Here is a 17,558-nt window from a genome sequence, read left to right as displayed (position 1 = left end):
AGAATGCAAGTGGCAGGAAATTGTTCTGATCCAGCAGCTACACAGGACTGGACTCAAAGGCCATGCCAGAATCCATTCCGGGGATTTACCTTCTTTTGAAATTACTTCTGCTTTCTAATGCCTGAGAGCTTTTAAATAGCCTTTGTTTTACCCTATTTCCCTCCAGATTCAGAGCAGATATGAATGCTGATGTGGTGTGTCACACCCTGGAGTTTTGTAAACAGGATCCCGGCCAACCCTTGTGTCACCTCTATCCCCTTCCCAAGGTGAGTGGTTTTTCATTCCGAACGTCAGATCACAATGACACGCAAGCCCTTTGGACATGTTGTAAAGGGAGGTTCAGCTTCCCTGGCTCCGTGGTTTGGGACAGGGACCTGCAAAACGACATTTTCCATTACATCACCCAAAATAATATTCCCAAAGTTCAACTTAAATGCCTCCCCCATGCTGCCAAAGAATGTCTTTGCTGTTTATTTTGGACTGTAATCTAGACTTGGGCAGGCAGTACATAGGAAATCTGGCCAGCCAAGGTGAGGAGAGGTTAAATCCCTCTCTACCCCTTAAAATTCAAGCAAGTTACTTTTATAGAGTGACCAACTCATGTATTTTGCCTACGACTTTTCTGGTATCAGCAATGGAAATCCCACATCCTGGGAAAACTCAGGCATTTGGTTCCCCTAGTCTAAGTTTTATTGTTCTCACTAATGTGGGCCTAATCAAATACCTGAAATACCTCCCTACTACATTTGTTGGGGAAAGTAGGTAAATTAATACATATAAAATGCTTAGTGCAATACCAGCTGTGTAAATAAGTATTAATAAAATGGTAGCTAATATAATTATTACCAATATTATTATTATTCAGAGATAGCTGTTCAGAATACCCTGTGTGCATTTTATCATGTTGGACAATTTTTTTTTGGAATGCAGACAGAGAAAGGCAAGTGTTGACACAATTTCCTGCTAATGCTGTGTGCTTAGTCATATCTGACTCTTTGCAATTCCATGAACTGTAGCCCATGAGGCTCCACTGTCCATGGAGTTTTCCAGGCAAAATTACTAGAGTGGGTTGCCATTTCCTACTCCAGTGGATCTTCCTGACCCAGAGATCAGACCTGCGTCTCCTGCATCTCTTGTCCTGGCAGGCAGACTCTTTACCACTAGGGCCACCTGGGAAGCCTTACCCATGCTATGAATGAAATATAAGATTAGATCTGGTTGGGTATCAAAATAATGATTTTCAGAAACTTCCTATGAAAATAAAATAAAACAAAATTTTATGCCCCCTTTCCCATAATTGTAGTCTTTCTGTGTATAACATAACAGGCTTCTGATTACTTGTCATTTCCTTTTTATTTTTATTGAAAAAAGGCCAGTTTAACACACTTTTGGTCTTGGCATGGTTTTGCTGACTGGCAATATTAAATATCATGATCCTAAAAGATGATGCTGTTATTAAAGTGCTGCACTCAATATCTCAGCAAATTTGGAAAACTCAGCAGTGGCCACAGGACTGGAAAAGGTCAGTTTTCATTCCAATCTGAAAGAAGGGCAATGCCAAAGAATGTTCAAACTACTGCATAATTGCACTTGTTTCACAAGCTAGCAAGGTAATGCTCAATATCCTTAAGCTAGGCTTCAACAATATGTGAATCAAGAACTTTCAGGTGTACAAGTTGGATTTAGAAAAGGCAGAGGAATCAAAGATCAAATTGCCAACATCCCTTGGATCATAGAAAAAGCAAGAGAATTCCAGTAAACATCTACTTCTGCTTCATTGACTACGCTAAAGTTTTTGACTGTGTGGATCACCACAAACTGTGGAAAATTCTTGAGAAGATGGGAATACCAGATCAACTTACCACCCTCCTGAGAAACCTGTATGTAGGTCAAGAATAAACAAAACCAGATATGGAACAATGGACTGGTTCAAAATTGGGAAGTAGGTCAAGTACGTCAAGAATACATCAAGGCTGTATGTTGTCACCCTTTTATTTAACTCATACACAGAGCACATCATGAGAAATGCTGGGCTGGATGAAGCACACGCTGGAATCAAGATTGACGGGAGAAATATCAATAACCTCAGATATGCAGATGAAACCACCTTTATGGCAGAAAGTAAAGAGGAACTAAAGAGCCTCTTGATGAAGGTGAAAGAGGAGAGTGAAAAAGTTGGCTTAAAACTCACCATTCAAAAAATGAAGATCATGGCATCCAGTCCCATCACTTCATAGCATATAGATGGGGAAAAAATGGAAACAGTGACAAGACTTTATTTTCCTGGGTTCCAAAATTACTGTGGACAGTGACTACAGCCATAAAATTAAGAGATGTTTGCTCCTTGGAAGAAAAACTATGATTAACCTAGACAGCATATTAAAAAGCAGAGACATTACTTTGCCAACAAATGTCTATCTAGTCAAAGCTATGGTTTTTCCAGTAGTCATGTACGGATGTGAGAGTTGGACCATAAAGAAAGCTGAGCACCAAAGAATTGATGCTTTTAAACTGTGGTGCTGGAGAAGGCTCTTGAAAGTCCCCTGGACTGCAAGGAGATCAAACCAGTCAAACCTAAAGGAAATCAACCCTGAATATTCATTTAAAGGACTGATGCTGAGGCTGAAGCTCCAATACATTGGCCACCTGATGTGATTCACTGGAAAAGACCCTGATGCTGGAAAAGATTGACAGCATGAGGAGAAGAGGGTGACAGGGGATGAGATGGTTGGATGGCATCATTGACTCAATGGACATGAGTTTGAGGAAACTCCGGAAGATAGTGAAGAACAAGGAGCCTGGTGTGCTGCAGTCCATGCGGTCACAAAGAGTCGGACACAACTGAGTGACTGAACAACAAATATTAAATATCATAAGCCTGTTCCTTGAGCAGAGAGATAGAGATGTAAATATTTGGGGTACATGTGCATTTCATGCTAACTTGATGGTTGACTTAAACTGCTAGTTAAATTTCCCTTAATTCTACCTGAGAAGCTGTTGGCTCCACTGATATCTGGAAGAGTTTGTTAATTTTAATTAAAATTTTTCCATGTATTCAAATAGCATGCAAATATGATATTATAATATTTGCTATTTGATAATGTACAGAAGAAACGTCTCTATGTACAAAGGCAAGTGATATGGGTTTTCATGGTTTCCTTAAATAACATCATTTTATATATTTTCACGGGAGAAGGCAATGGCACCCCACTCCAGTACTCTTGCTTGGAAAATCCCATGGACGGAGGAGCCTGGTAGGCTGCAATCCATGGAGTCGCTAAGAGTCGGACACGACTGAGCGACTTCACTTTCACTTTTCACTTTCATGCATTGGAGAAGGAGATGGCAACCCACTCCAGTATTCTTGCCTGGAGAATCCCAGGGACGGGGGAGCCAGGTGGGCTGCCGTCTATGGGGTCACACAGAGTCGACACGACTGAAGTGACTTAGCATAGCATAGCGTATATTTTCACACTCACAGCTATACATAGTCACAAAATGTTCAACTTTATCCCATTTAAAATGACATTCTTTATTTTTATACTCTGTAGAATTTATACTCAAAATAGCATTTCCTTGTCCTCCCATCACCACCCCCTTTTCAATTCCCAGTTTGGGAACATTTTGACCATCCTTTCTGGGTAAGAGGAAGTTAGAGGATTTCATCTCAGAAATGATCAGTTTCCTCCTCAAATCCGCATTGCCAACTTCCAGCTTTACAGATGACCCAGAAAAGAGGAGCAGTTGGTGCAGTGTGGACAGTCATCTGCCTCCACGATTTCATTTAATAGCAATAACAGGTATTTACTGAGCACTCACTGTGCTTATTCTTCATCCTCTTTAATCTCCCAAATACCCCTAGCATGGAGGCACACTTGGATGACCCCTTTTCTAAGACTGAGGAAACTGATAGTTAGAAAGGTTATGGAACTTGAAACTCACTCCCCTGGGAAGGACCGGAACTGAGATTCATGTCCCTGTCCTTCATTCAGAGAGGCTGGTTGATCTCTTAGCCTTTATGTCAGTGTTTCTTGAAAATCCCCTTGGGGTGTCTCCTTACAGCAGTTAACTGAAATCCCACCACCAGAAATAACCAATGTTAAAATATTGAATGCTTTCCTTTTAGTATTAAATAAATTATATTAATTTCTTTGAGAGTTATGATACTGTTGTATATACAATATTTTATTTTACTTTTCCCCCTTAATTTTATGTTTTGAGTATGTATTTTTTTAAATGGTACATATCAGACCTTCCTTTCATTCTCATGACACACAAATTACACCTGCAAAGCAAGTGTGAATTAGTAATAAAGAGACAGGTATAATTTCCATCCCCCTAGAAGACTTCCTCCTGACTTTCCCAGTCAATAACACCCCCCATGATAGCCACTACTCTGAAATCCACCACAGAGTAGTTTATTTATATGAAGATCTACTCTTGAATTTCATGTGAATAGAATAATACGATATATTCTTCTTTGTGTCTGGCTTCTTTTGTCTGTGAGATTCATCCATGTTATTATGAGTAACAGCACCGTTGTATGAAGTAGTCACACAATCATCTTTTGATGTTACTCCTGCTACATAGTCCCATCTAGTCCAACCAAATCTTGCCCTCTTTCCAATAAATTTTGAACATGGATGCCAGAAATGTCTTTCTATAAATAGATATGATCTTGTCACCCCACCCCAATACCTTTGCCTAAAGCTTGAGGAAGCCTACCCTGGATCCTTTTACACACTCCTCTTTTCTTTCTTTAAAGTTGCTTTGTTTTGAATGATACACCTGTGTGATTGTGTCTCTCCCACTAGGCTATAACCTCCAGGAGGTCAGATTCTATCTTCTTTACACTGTATACCCAATGTGTAGGACAATGCTTTATACATAACAAAGAAATATTTGTTTGTTGCCTCAACCTTCCCACCTTCCCTGCACCTTTGTCCTTAATAATCCCTTCTGCCCAGAATGACCCATCAACATCAAGCCCATCCTTCTAGCTCGTCTCATTGCCACTTTCTCTGTGAAATAACTCCTAATCCTCTCGACAAAATGTTCACTCTCCTCTCAGTCATCAGCATGAAATGCTTTTTGAGTACTGCCATGTGCTGGTGCTGTTCTAAATGCTTCATACATAATTAACCTTATGAAGTAGGTGGTGTTGTCGGCCACATGTTGCAGACGAGGAAAGGGAGGCACAGAGATAGGAAGATGTTACATGTACATAGGTTTCCTTGTTCGAGTGTAAATAGATCAGGCAGCAGTTCTGCATCTTGCCCATCTTTGTCCCCTCCGTCATGTCAGGCACATGCCTAATACATGAGTGAATGTGCCAGGCACTGCACTGTACATGGGTGATCTCATTTAGCAATGCTCTTGGGGGAGTATATGTATCTTAGAGATGAGGAAACGGAGACTAGAAGATGAGTTTTTCCCAGTTTCACAGCTAGTAAATGGCAATGAGAAGCTTCAGCCCTGAGTCTGTTTGTCATTGAAGCCCAAGTTCTTTCCACTGTGCTCTGATTCTCCACTGATTCTCCTGGGGTACTGGTATTTTGAGTCAAACCACTGCTCCTGGGCCAGCTAGTTCCTCACAAGCAGGACTCTACACACTTGGGGTCTTGCTTTGTGTGTGTTTCAGATGCCGGTAAAATGTAGTGTGATACGAGCCATTGTCCCTGTGAAATGCATTTTACAGGGTGGAGGGATCAAGAAATCTCTCTGCTCCAGGGGCCTGCAGGGGGAGCTCCACAGTGTAGAAAAATGGACATCTGACTTTAGGGGGGCCAAAAGCGAAAGGTAGAACAGCTTGTAGGGATCCCCTGAACCTACATCATCTGCAGCAAAGTTGAAATTTCAGCCACTTCTTGCCAGTCCTTCAGCCTCGTCTTTATATCCTTTTCTACCGTGTGCTCCAAAATGACAATTCCATCCATAATTAACTGAAGCAAGAAACAGTCTGCAGTGTACAGTGGGCACCAGGAGGATGGAGTGAGAAGAGGGGGAGTGGAGGGGAGACGAGGACAAGACAAGGAGAAACAAGAGAAGGGGGAAGAGGCGAGGAAAAGGAAACCTGCAGGCTGTGTTGTAAAGACCATCCAGACGGTTTTGTGTCACCCACTTTAGGGGGATTATTCATGTCATCCCTCCTCTCGTCACACACCAAGCAAGGCCCTGCCTACTGCTGCTGTGTGTCTCTGTGTGCATGTGCCTAAGCATGATTCTGGTACCACAGCTCGCCAACTGAAAACCAGATGTGGTTCCTCCATGTGTGCCCTTTTGATTTGAACCTCTTCTCATTTTTCAGTCAGAGAACAACAGTGCATGCGCTCATGCTCCGACTGGGCTAGGTGCAGCCTGGAGCCTCTTCAGTTTTATGCTGTTCCCTCCTGGTCCCCTAACTCTGAGATCCCCAAGCAGACCCTGTGGCTTTGAACAGATCCCTTTCTTCACCACCCCTGAGCTGGAGAGACAGGCTGCATCTACCAGCACCTCTAAGGTGTGCTCAAGACTTACTTCACAGCACTCTGATCCACATTAAAAGAGAATTATATTCAGAAGGTGTATGCTAGTAGAGATGGATTCTCCTATTTCTCTGGAGCCCCTGGCCCATTTAAACTACTGCTAAAGAGATCTGCTGCCTTAGGAAAGCAATCTAGATTTTGCAACAGCTTTTCCCACAGTAAATCCAATTTCTGCAGGAAACCACCATAACTCTCCAGTGCTGAGTGTGTGGGCCTGTGGGCACGCACAAGGAATCTGTGCTTCCCTGGAATCCAAACAGTCAGGAAGCTGACATAAGTAGATTTGGAAAGAGTAGATTAGCACTTTTTATGAGAAAGCGATGGGCTTCCCAGGTGGCAGTACTGGTAAAGAACCTGCCTACCAATGCGTGCTAAGTCACTTTAATTGTGTCTGAATCTTTGTGACTCTATGGACTGTAGCCTGCTAGGCTCCTCTGTCCATGGCAAGAATACTGGAGTGGGTTGCCATACTCTCCTCAAGGGGATCTTACCAACCCATGGATCGAACCTGTGTCTCTTATATCTCCTGCATTGATAGGTGGGTTCTTTATCACTAGCACCACCTGGGGAGCCCTAATGCAGGAGACAAAGGAGTGTGGGTTCAATCCCTGGGTCTGGAAGATCCCCTGGAGGAGGGCTTGGCAACTCACTCCAGTATTCTTACCTGGAGAATCCCACGGACAGAGGAGCCTGGAGGGCTACGGTCCATAGTGACACAGGACAAATTCTTGTTCAGTTGAGGAATAAACAAGCTGATCTCAGGGATTTATATTTTTTAAACATTAAGTTTATTAAGAAAATATCTGGCATTAATAAAATACCTGGCATCTTTTTAATGGAAGGTAGTAGAGTTTAGGAAAAAATTATAGATGAGCAGGAAATTCGACATTTTCTAAGATTTATTAATCACTAAATTTTATCCTACAATGGACAGCACCTTTCCATTCATAATGATGTGCTCAGCTCTGTGAGCTCACAAAACGCTTTTAGATACATTATCATCTAATCACCCCCAAACTATTTTTAATAAGCTTTTTATTTTGGAATACTTTCAGATCTACCAAAATTGTAAAAATATCATACCATACCATGGAGAGTACACCTTGACCCAAGTTCAGTTTCCCATAATGTTAACATTTTAACATTACTTAGTCAAAACTAAAGAAGCCACATTATTCTTGTAATTGTCATGTACTAGTCCTTAATCAATAGTCACATGAGTATTTCTTACCAGGTGTCTCAGTGGTAAAGAATTTGCTTGCCAACGCAGGAGACGTAAGAGACATGGGTTCAATCCCTGGATTGGGAAGATCCGCTGGGGGAGGAAATGGCAATCCATTCCAGTATCCTTGCCTGGGAAATCCCATGTACAGAGAAACTGGTGGCTATTAGAGTCACAAAGAATCGGACGTGACAGAGTATACATGCACACGTGACTATTATTAGTCATTACTAGTTTAGACTTGATTTGGTTTTCGCCTTTTTTTTAAATTTGCTAATGTCCTTTTTTCTGTTCTAAGATCTAATCCAAGACACATGTTGCATTTAGTGTTCCGTTAGTTTCCTCTAGTCTGTGACAGCTTCTTACTATTTCCTTGTTTTTCATGACTTTGACAGTTCTCAGAGTACTGATTAAGTATATTCATATAATGTCCCTCGAATTGGGATTTGTCTGATGTCTTTATTTTGAGTAGAGAGACTTACAGGTTTTTGGAAGGAAAACCATAGAGGCTAAGTGCCCTTGTCATCACATTTTATCAGGGATACATGATACCACGCTATATTCAGGGGGATATTAACCTTGATCAGTTGGCTAAGGTGACATTTGCCAGGTTTCCTCACTGGGAAGTCGCTATCTTTACCTTTTTCTTTTCTTTATTCATTATAACTCAGTCACTAAATCTAACAGAATGGGGGCTCCAAGCTTACCTCCTGGAGAAAGGAGTATCTATCTACATACATTATTTGAAATTCTTCTGCAAAGATGTGTCTCTTCTTTCCTATTTATTTATTCAGTTATTCATTTATGTCAATATGGACTTGTATATAAGTATTTTATACTTGAGTTATAATCCACTACTGTTACTTATTTTCTTGGTCAGATTTTTTCAGTGTTGGCCACTAGGATCTACTAGGATCTCTTTCATATTGCCCTGTGTCCTTTTCAACACCGTGCCTTTTCTTTCTTTTTTTTTTTCCTTTGCTGTTCTTCCTTCTTTCATTTTTTCCTCTTTCCTTTTCAAACTTCCTTACTTTCTGGTAATGCCAGATGAGTATTTTATTGTCATCTTGTATTTTTTACGCCCCAACCCTAAAATCCACCATTTTCTAAGATGGTTTGGTTCCTTTTATTGGAAAATGGTGTTTAGAAACCAAGATCTAGTTGCTGGGTATTCAAGTTGTTACTGGAATGACATTGCTTCTAGATCCTCCTGGTGGAGAATTTAGTAAAGTATGTATGTATGTAACCTATGAATCCATCCATTTGTGTGTGTGTGGGTATGTGTGTGTGTGTGTGTGTGTACTGATGTCTCCAACTTTAGATAGTATCAAAGGGTCAAACTCTATTTTATAGATAAAGTTATTAAACATATTGTGGAGTTGAGGCTTAAGGTCTGGACCTAAGTTTCATATCTAGTGAGAATAACCTGAACTTAACCTGGGGCTTCAGACTTCAGACCTGCAACTCTTCGCATCAGCACATGTGTGTTTGGCAGAGATTATGAAGCACATTCAGAGTAGCCAGTTCTCAATATCAGAAAGTAAACATCTCTTGGTTTTAGTTTTAATGGAAATATTATGAAGAGCTTAAGTTCTAAGAATCTTGCCCAAGGATCCCAACTTTCTCCTTACCAGTTAAATCATTTGGTCAGTCATTCACATAGGCAGCCACGCCTCAACAAACATTTCTTGAGCACTTACTGTGTGCTAGCCCCACTGCAAGGCACATTGAGTAAGCTATCTCTTTTAACCATCACAAATCTGCAGGACAGATATGACTCCTCAATTTTATAGGTAAGTCCACTGAGACCTGGAGGATCAAAAGACTTGCCTATAGTCCTGTAGCTGCTACAGAATGATTTTTTTTCCCTAGGCAGCAAATATTTATAGAGAGAGAATTATGTAGGACAGTATTCCAATAAATGAGACAGGCAGTCACGATGCAAATAGTGATTCTACAAGGGAGTTGTAAACAAACTCTGACGAAGAGACAAGTGTTCTAACAGAGGGTGCAAAGAGGAACAGAAAGCTCAGCAGAGCAGGGCTGGGCTCTCCCTGGGAAGGAGTGGAGACGGCTACCTCCAAGGTGCAGGAGGTGTTGACTGCATATGCAGGCTTCTGGTTACATCTGCCTCAGAGCCCTTGTTTTTGGGTACTTGGCTTAGAACCCTTCCAGTTCTCTGCACAGTCAGCTACTTCTCCTCCTTCAGCTTTCTGTTGAAATGTCCTTCCTCACACTCCATCTGAAGGTCTTCTTTGTGCTCTCACACAGCACTTTGTTTCTTTCCTAGCACTTGAGGATAGGAACCATGTCTTTTTCACTCACCATCATGTTTCCAGGACTGTGCAATGCCTGACACATAGTAGGTGCTTTAAGTTTTGTTACATGAAAGACAAGATGGAAAGGGCCTTTCTGAACATGTATTTGCTTTATTCCTCCCTTGCAAGGGTTTATCTGATCTCAGTGGAACATACCAGAGTATAAAAGGTTTAGCTGATTTTAGAACGTGAAGCAGTTTTTAGAAATATGTGTGGAGTCCCACCCAAGGGCATCTGGTTCAGTACTTCTGGGGTGAGATTTGAGCAGCTGCACTTCTTCAAAACTTCTGATGAGCACTGAAGGGTAAAAACTGTTGGCCCAAGCCTGAAAGCTGCCATCAACAAGCCTGAAAATATTGTTTCTCCTCCTGCTGCTGGCCTTTTCTTTGTCATCTGGTAGTTTCCCAGACACCCAAAGTCACATGTCTCCATTTACCCCCAGTCTCATCCTTGGTTCCTTGACTTCTGCCCCTTTTCTCATGGATTCATTAACAAACTCTGTTTATGGCCTTCAAGTCTCCAAACCCCCACTGCTAAGACCTCTTAGAAGGGCTGAGGGAACTGAAGGTTTTAGAAACAATATATTTAGAGTTCATTCCTTTTTTATGGATTTTCTCATAACAGTTTGCTAATTGGGCCAAATTACACTGAAGTTATCTACACCCAAGGAGGGAAAGGAGGATACCTATTAACCAGCTCAGGTTGCTCCCATTCCAAAAATTAATATAAAAATAAACCCCAGGACTCCCATTCTTCTCCAGCTACTATCTAATTTTTTCCTTCCTCTAATTGACAGGTAGTTCAATATTGTGGTTATGAGCACAGATCTTAGAGCCAGACCACCTGGGCTCAAAACCTGGCTGCATTTCTTATGTTCTGTCTCTCCTTAAACAAGTTGTTCAATTGCTCTGGGCCTCAGTTTCTTCATCTGTAAAGTGGACGTAATACTCAGGCTTCATAGGGCAGTTGTGAATATTTTAAAATTTAATATATATCTCCAGGTGTGTTTATATGCATACATACCTATAAGTGTGTATATGCATTTTATAGTGGGGCAGGAGATTGAGTTTTAGGATGGTGCTTTCTTTGCTTGTAATAAGCATTAATAAGTGTTAGGAGCAGCAGCAACTTCCAGCTATCTTTTAAAGGAGAAGAGCTTTTCTTCATGTCCCATTTTCTTCTCAAGTTACTGCAGGTTGGCCTCTAGCCCCATTACTCTAATAAAACACTTCTCCTTAAGCTGATGACTTAAGGAGTCACTGATGACTTCCTCAACATCAAATCCAGGATCATTCTTATCCATTATCCTTTGCGTTTAACACTGCTTGTCACTCCCTTCCCGAAACTTCTCTACTCTTTCCTGGTTCTCCTTGTACTACTCTGTCTCCTTGAGGCTACCTTCCCTTCCTAAACACCAGGACCCACCCAGCCAGGACTCTGCTCACTCTGGGCTTTCTCTCTGAGTAATTATAGTCAGGACAGCCTGGCAGTTAAGCACAGACTGCCCAATGCCATCCTGCGGGGATCAGTGACCCTGGCCCCACCATGTACTTGCTAAGTGCTTTGAGATATATCATTCAACTGCTTTGTGTTTTTTCATATGTTAAATGAGGAATAGAGTAGAGCCTACCACCAAAGGATAATGTGAAGACTACACAAATTGGCATGTATGAAAATTCTTAGAATAGTGACTGATCATCATAAACATACAAAACATTTGCTCTTGTTATTAAGCCTCACAAACAAAGTTCAAGACTTTCCTCAGAGCTTCAGCCACTCCATGGGGCTGCCAGATAAATATCTTCTTTTGTAGGTCCCAAAGACAGCTTGAACATAACGTGTCAGAAACTGGACTATTATCTTTTGCCCACATCAGCTATTCCTCCCATATTGCATATTTCAGTATTGACACCAGCCTTCACCCTTCTAAATGGTTCTTCCTAGTCTATTCCCCTTCATCTTCAATTCTTCCTGCCTCATTCAGGGACTTATTATTTCTTTGGCCATCTGATGCAAAGATTGGAAAAGACCCTGATGTTGGGAAAGATTGAGGGCAGAAGAAGGGGGCAGTAGAGGATGAGCGATGGTTGGATGGCATCCTTGACTCAATGGACATGAGTTTGAGCAAGCTCCAAGAGATAGTGAAGGACAGGGAAGTCTGACATGCTGCAGTCCATGGAGTCAAAAAGAACTGGACACGAGTTAGTGACTGAACAACAATAATAATCATTCTAGGGTGGAGTCCTGCAGCAACTTTGTAATTGATATCTCCACCTCCCACCTTGAAACCCTCAAATCCAGGCACCCAAGTGATGTTTCCAAAATGCAAATCTGACATGCTCCCTGTCTTGATGGACAGCCATCCATCAAGGCCAAGACAAAGCCTGAGTTCCATAAACTAGCCTGTCCTTACCTCCCCAGCCTTGTTCTTGAAGGAACTGGTTCATCCACTTCTCTGCAGCAGCTCAGTACTTATCATTCCCATCACATCCTGCTTGTTCTCACCTCCCAACCTTGTTCTATTTTCCCCTGCACCTGTGATGCCCTTTCCCTGAGTCATCTTTTAAGATCTAGTTAGTTCAGCTGTCACCTTCTTCAAGAAACCACTGGACACCTATGTTCCTACTCCAGTGAGGATTAGATTCTGTTCCTCATTGTCCCCATGATACTAACAGCTATATCCTAACAGCTAGCATTGCAGTTTCCAGTTTGTATGTTAGTCATTAGTTTCTGTGTCTGAAGCTATAAGATCGACCGCTGGATTATAATTGTCAGGCTGGGACTACATCTGAGCCAGTTCTCTCTCCCCACTGCTTGTTCTGGGTATAGGAGGTTGGCACACTGCCCAATAAATGTGTATTGAATGAATGGATTACATTTTAACCCAGTTCTTTCTATGAAATAGGACAGTAATGCCTTTATATTTCTTCTTCTTGCTACATTCCTTCCCAACACTAGCTAGTGTCTATACTTCCAGTGCGTCTTCTTCTTTATCTCTTTAACAGACCAATCCTTAAGATGGTCTTAATCTTAATCCTTAAGATGCCTTGATCCCATTTTTTAACAATAAAGTTTTTTTTTTTTTTAAAAAGGATGTCTTGATCCATCTATCTAGACTTGGGCTTTCCTGCCACTAATCTTCCAGATGACTCATTATGGGCATGCATTCTGTCCTTTCCACTCTTCCTTTATGAATAAGGACATAATTATCTCCCAGAAATGCATCTCTGTGTTATTCTCCTATTGTAACAACCTAGAGTTCAGTATAATAGGAGCCCCAACTTGAATAAGTTTTGGAGGCATAAGAATATACCTCCAAAGGCTACTACAGAACAGCAGCTACCACGGTTCTTGGAATCAATGGTGACATTTTTAAAAAATAAAACGAATCCATGAATGAGCACTAAAATCAAATTGACAAGAGGATGGAGTTTAGAGTCTCCCCTATTTAAAACCAAAATGTTCTCTAGTAACCAGCAGTTAATCCTTTGTTCTTATTCAATAAAAGTAATCTCTGATCCTGAGCTCCATTTTTTTTCAACATGGGGTGTGTGTGTGTGTGTGTGTGTGTGTGTGTGTGTGTTTGGGTAAATTTCTTTAATCTATTTGTGTTGTTACGACTTGACTTTTTTATGTCAGGTACATATAAAATAAAAATGAATTAAGTGTTCTCAGTTTAGCAGAATTTCTATGTCAAACAAGGAAAGGAAATTACTTTCTCTTGTTATATTGGTGCCTCCATCGCTACTACCACAGGCAACTCTAGCAAAATAGTAGCTCAAAACCTGAACTAAACTGAATAAAATCAAGCTTCTTGTCTCCTTCAGTTGTTTAGTCAACCTACCCAGCTTGCTGTATTTGCACTTCTTCTGTTCTCCACCCTAACTCTGTATAGTATGTGAGTGTTTTCTCACAAATCCAGGTCTAGAAGAAAACAAATTATTAAATAAAAAAGGAGTCAATTGTGTGATCATCAGAGTTTTAGATTAAGGAAATTTCCTCCTTGAGTGATAGCTGTTCTTCAACTGTGACTTGGCAAACCATTAGAAAATCAAATGTTATTTTTGAAGAGAACATACATCCAAGAACAGTTTTTGTGTGCCTTAATATTCTGGAAGACTTAATAAAGTTTTCCAAATTACCTCACTTAATAAATTAATGCCATTCCTGGAAGACAAACATATCTTTGATACCTGAGGCCAGGAATGGTTCCGTTCAGTTCAGTTCAGTCACTCAGTCATGTCCAACTCTTTGCGACCCCATGAACTGCAGCACATCAGGCCTCCCTGTCCATTACCAACTCCCGGAGTCCACCCAAACCCATGTCCATTGAGTCGGTGATGCCATTCAACCATCTCATCCTCTGTTGTCCCCTTCTCCTCCTGCCCTCAATCTTTCCCAGCATCAGGGTCTTTTCAAATGAGTCAGCTCTTTGCATCAGGTGGCCAAAGTATTGCAGTTTCAGCTTCAACATCAGTCCTTTCCATGAACACCCAGGACTGATCTCCTTTAGAATGAACTGGTTGGTTCTCCTTGCAGTCCAAGGGACTCTCAAGAATCTTCTCCAACACCACAGTTCAAAAGCATCAATTCTTCAGCACTCAGTTTTATTTATAGTCCAACTCTCAGTACTAGGGTGAAAAAGTCTTGACTGACACTGATAGACTTTCAAGTCATGGACAGTCATTCTGTTATTCTCATAATATCCATTTACTAAGCCCCTACTGTATGATAGGTACACATTAGGGGATGAAAAATGAAAGGTAATTGACAACCACAATTTGAATGACTGTAACACACCAAAAGCTGGACTAACTACTTATCATACATCATTGAAAATCCTCTCATACAATTGCAGAGTTATTCCATTATCCCAATTTTATAGATGAGAAATCAAAATTCAAGTAAATTGTTGGTTGTGGAGTTGTTTGCTTGACAGTGTTTCTAAAGTTCCTCTTTAAACATCTCAGGAAATTATGAGCAATGAGATAAATTACAGGGGAATATAGCCATCTAGATGCAGAAAAGTCAGCCTAAAAGCTTAAATTGGAACAAAATATAGTGTCTAAAAATAAACTCAAATGCATTTGAGATTTTTGTTTTTGATAAAAAGAAAATAGCATTTCAAATCAGTGACAAAACACTGGCGTATTCAGTAAATGGGTGGGATTAAAGACTAGCCATTTAGGAATAAAATTTAAGGTGGATACTTGTCTATTCTTTATGGCAAAATAAATTCCAAATGAATTAAATGTTGAGTCATAAAGAATGGAACCATAAAAGAAGAAAAATCTAAGTAATTTTATTTGTAATTTGTGATCCCAAAGTCACAAAGGGAAATACGAATGCATCTAACTGGTGAAAAACCTGACATGTACAAAGTCAGAAGACAAATGGCAAACTGGGAAAGCATTTTTGTAATATGCCACACTATGAATTATTTTCTCCATGATTCAAAGAGCTCTTACACACACACACACACACACACACACACAAAAACCACCTGAGCAAGCACAGCAAGAACAAAAAAATGGCTCATGGAGAAAGATCAAAGGAACAAAAATATAGGGAGAAATGATGATCCTTTTCTCATAATTAAAAAAGTAAAAATTAAGTGAGATTCCATCGACCTCTTATGTATTTTGCTTCCACAATACTCTTTGAAGATCATTAGACAAGAAATTATCACAGAAATGGAAAGGCTGTAAATATCAGAGACCACTAAATTAAATCACTCCCTGAAGACTTGAAGTTTTAAAACTCTAACAGAACTGAGAATAGAATTTAACACCACTCTTGAATGTACAGTCTGCTATTCAGTCATTTCCCCCAGCATTTCAAAGGATTTGATAGACATTCCAAGCTGCATTTCAGTTTAAGCCCACATTTGGAAGCTTGGAGAATATGTCTACACAGACTTAAATTTTCAGTCTTATTTGGAGGTCATTAAACTCTTAGAGATCTCGAGAATCCTCAGTGGACAGCACTAATAACACAAATGTTACCCTTGACTTCTGATAGGGAGAAGAAAAGATAATTCCAAGGAAGGTACTTAAATGGTATTCAAATTTGTAAACCTTTCTTGCCTGCTTTTGAGAACTTAAAAAATAATGGCAACTCTATCTCTCTTGAGAATATGCTTTCTTCCCTTAGCTCAAGAAAAGCTAATGACCCTAGTGAATTTGAACAGTTCTAAAAGATACTTTGAGTTTTAAAGTTTTAATAACTAGTCTCTCAGCTTCCACTCTTGGCCCTCATCTTCACCTAATTAATCACCCACATCAGAGCTCAGATCAGAAATCATTTCTTCTAAGAAGTTTTCCTTGATGCCCCAAGTTAGGTCCTCTAGGATTTCTCTCCTTTCATGGCTCTCCATGCTTCTAGAATTTATCATAATTGTAATGAAACAGTTGTACAATAAGATAAATAACTGTAAAATTATGATTTAATGTCTGCCCCTTCTGTTAAGGTGTAAGCTCCATGAAAGCAGATAATCTGGCTGATTTATTTTTTAAATTCTTTGTGACTTCCCCAGAGCCCAGCACATTTCACTGCATATATTAATTTCTCAATAAATATTTGTTGAATGAGCAGTATGGTATACAGAATAATGGCCTCCCCAAAGAAGTCCATATCCTAATCCTCAGAATCAAAAAAGACTTTGCAAGTATGATTAAATTAAGGATCTAGAGATGAAGAGATTATCTGGGATTATCTGGATGAACCCCATGTAATCACAAAGTTCCTTATAAGAGAAAGGCAGGAGGATCAGCATGGGAGAAGACTGTGATAACAAATGCATTGATCAGAGTGATGAGGCCATCAGCCAAGTAATGTGTATAGCTGCTAGAAACCAGAGGCAAGGAACATATTTCTCTCTGGAAACTACAGGAAATGACAGGCAAAGTTGTGGGGTGGGAATAGTCTTATTTAAAATAAGACTTTTTTAAAAAGGTATTTCCTGGAGAAAAAGGATAGAGACTGTGTGACTAAATGTCCAAATGATACTAATAGATCCACAATGCAAAAATGGCCCAGGAGAAGAAAAAGAGGAAATTTAGCTAATGGTAAAATATGTATGAAGAAAAGATATTTAACAGCATAAGGGAATGCATTCAAAAGTGGTGGTGTTTTTCAGTTACTTTCACAGTTTTTTCTTCTTTCTTTCTTTCTCTCTCTCCCCCCACCCCCATTTTTGGTCCCCAGAAGAAGAAAATGACATAAACTGATATGATTTTTTTTCACATATTCCAGAGTCATAAAACTGGGAAATGTGGGAACATCAAAATCAAATTGGACTTTGGGAGAGCTAAACCCTACATGTTGGGAAATAGCCACTATAGGTTACAGTGGAATGCAGATAATGTAATAAACCAGAAAATTCCAGTTGGACAGGCTACTATTTGTTACAAACTTATATAAGCAATGCCTCCATGGGTATATGCTACTGTGTGCCCTGATGATCAAGCAAAGGGTTGGCCTTTCCCCTTTTTT

The 17,558-nt window shown here is 40.2% G+C and overlaps 1 protein-coding gene across 1 annotated transcript in view; it reads left to right on the top strand.

Annotated features, from left to right (window-relative positions):
* The window catches only part of AOAH (acyloxyacyl hydrolase), a 188,208-nt gene that overhangs the window by 41,007 nt on the left and 129,643 nt on the right, over nucleotides 1-17,558 (top strand). The window contains exon 5 of the mRNA XM_027539535.1: nucleotides 167-266. Coding sequence (XP_027395336.1) covers nucleotides 167-266 — 100 coding nt within the window. The remainder of the gene's footprint in view (nucleotides 1-166; nucleotides 267-17,558) is intronic.

The sequence above is a fragment of the Bos indicus x Bos taurus genome, chromosome 4 (genome assembly GCF_003369695.1).
Source record: "Bos indicus x Bos taurus breed Angus x Brahman F1 hybrid chromosome 4, Bos_hybrid_MaternalHap_v2.0, whole genome shotgun sequence".
NCBI classification, from domain to species: domain Eukaryota; kingdom Metazoa; phylum Chordata; class Mammalia; order Artiodactyla; family Bovidae; genus Bos; species Bos indicus x Bos taurus.
This window is presented reverse-complemented; position numbering and strand designations above follow the sequence as displayed.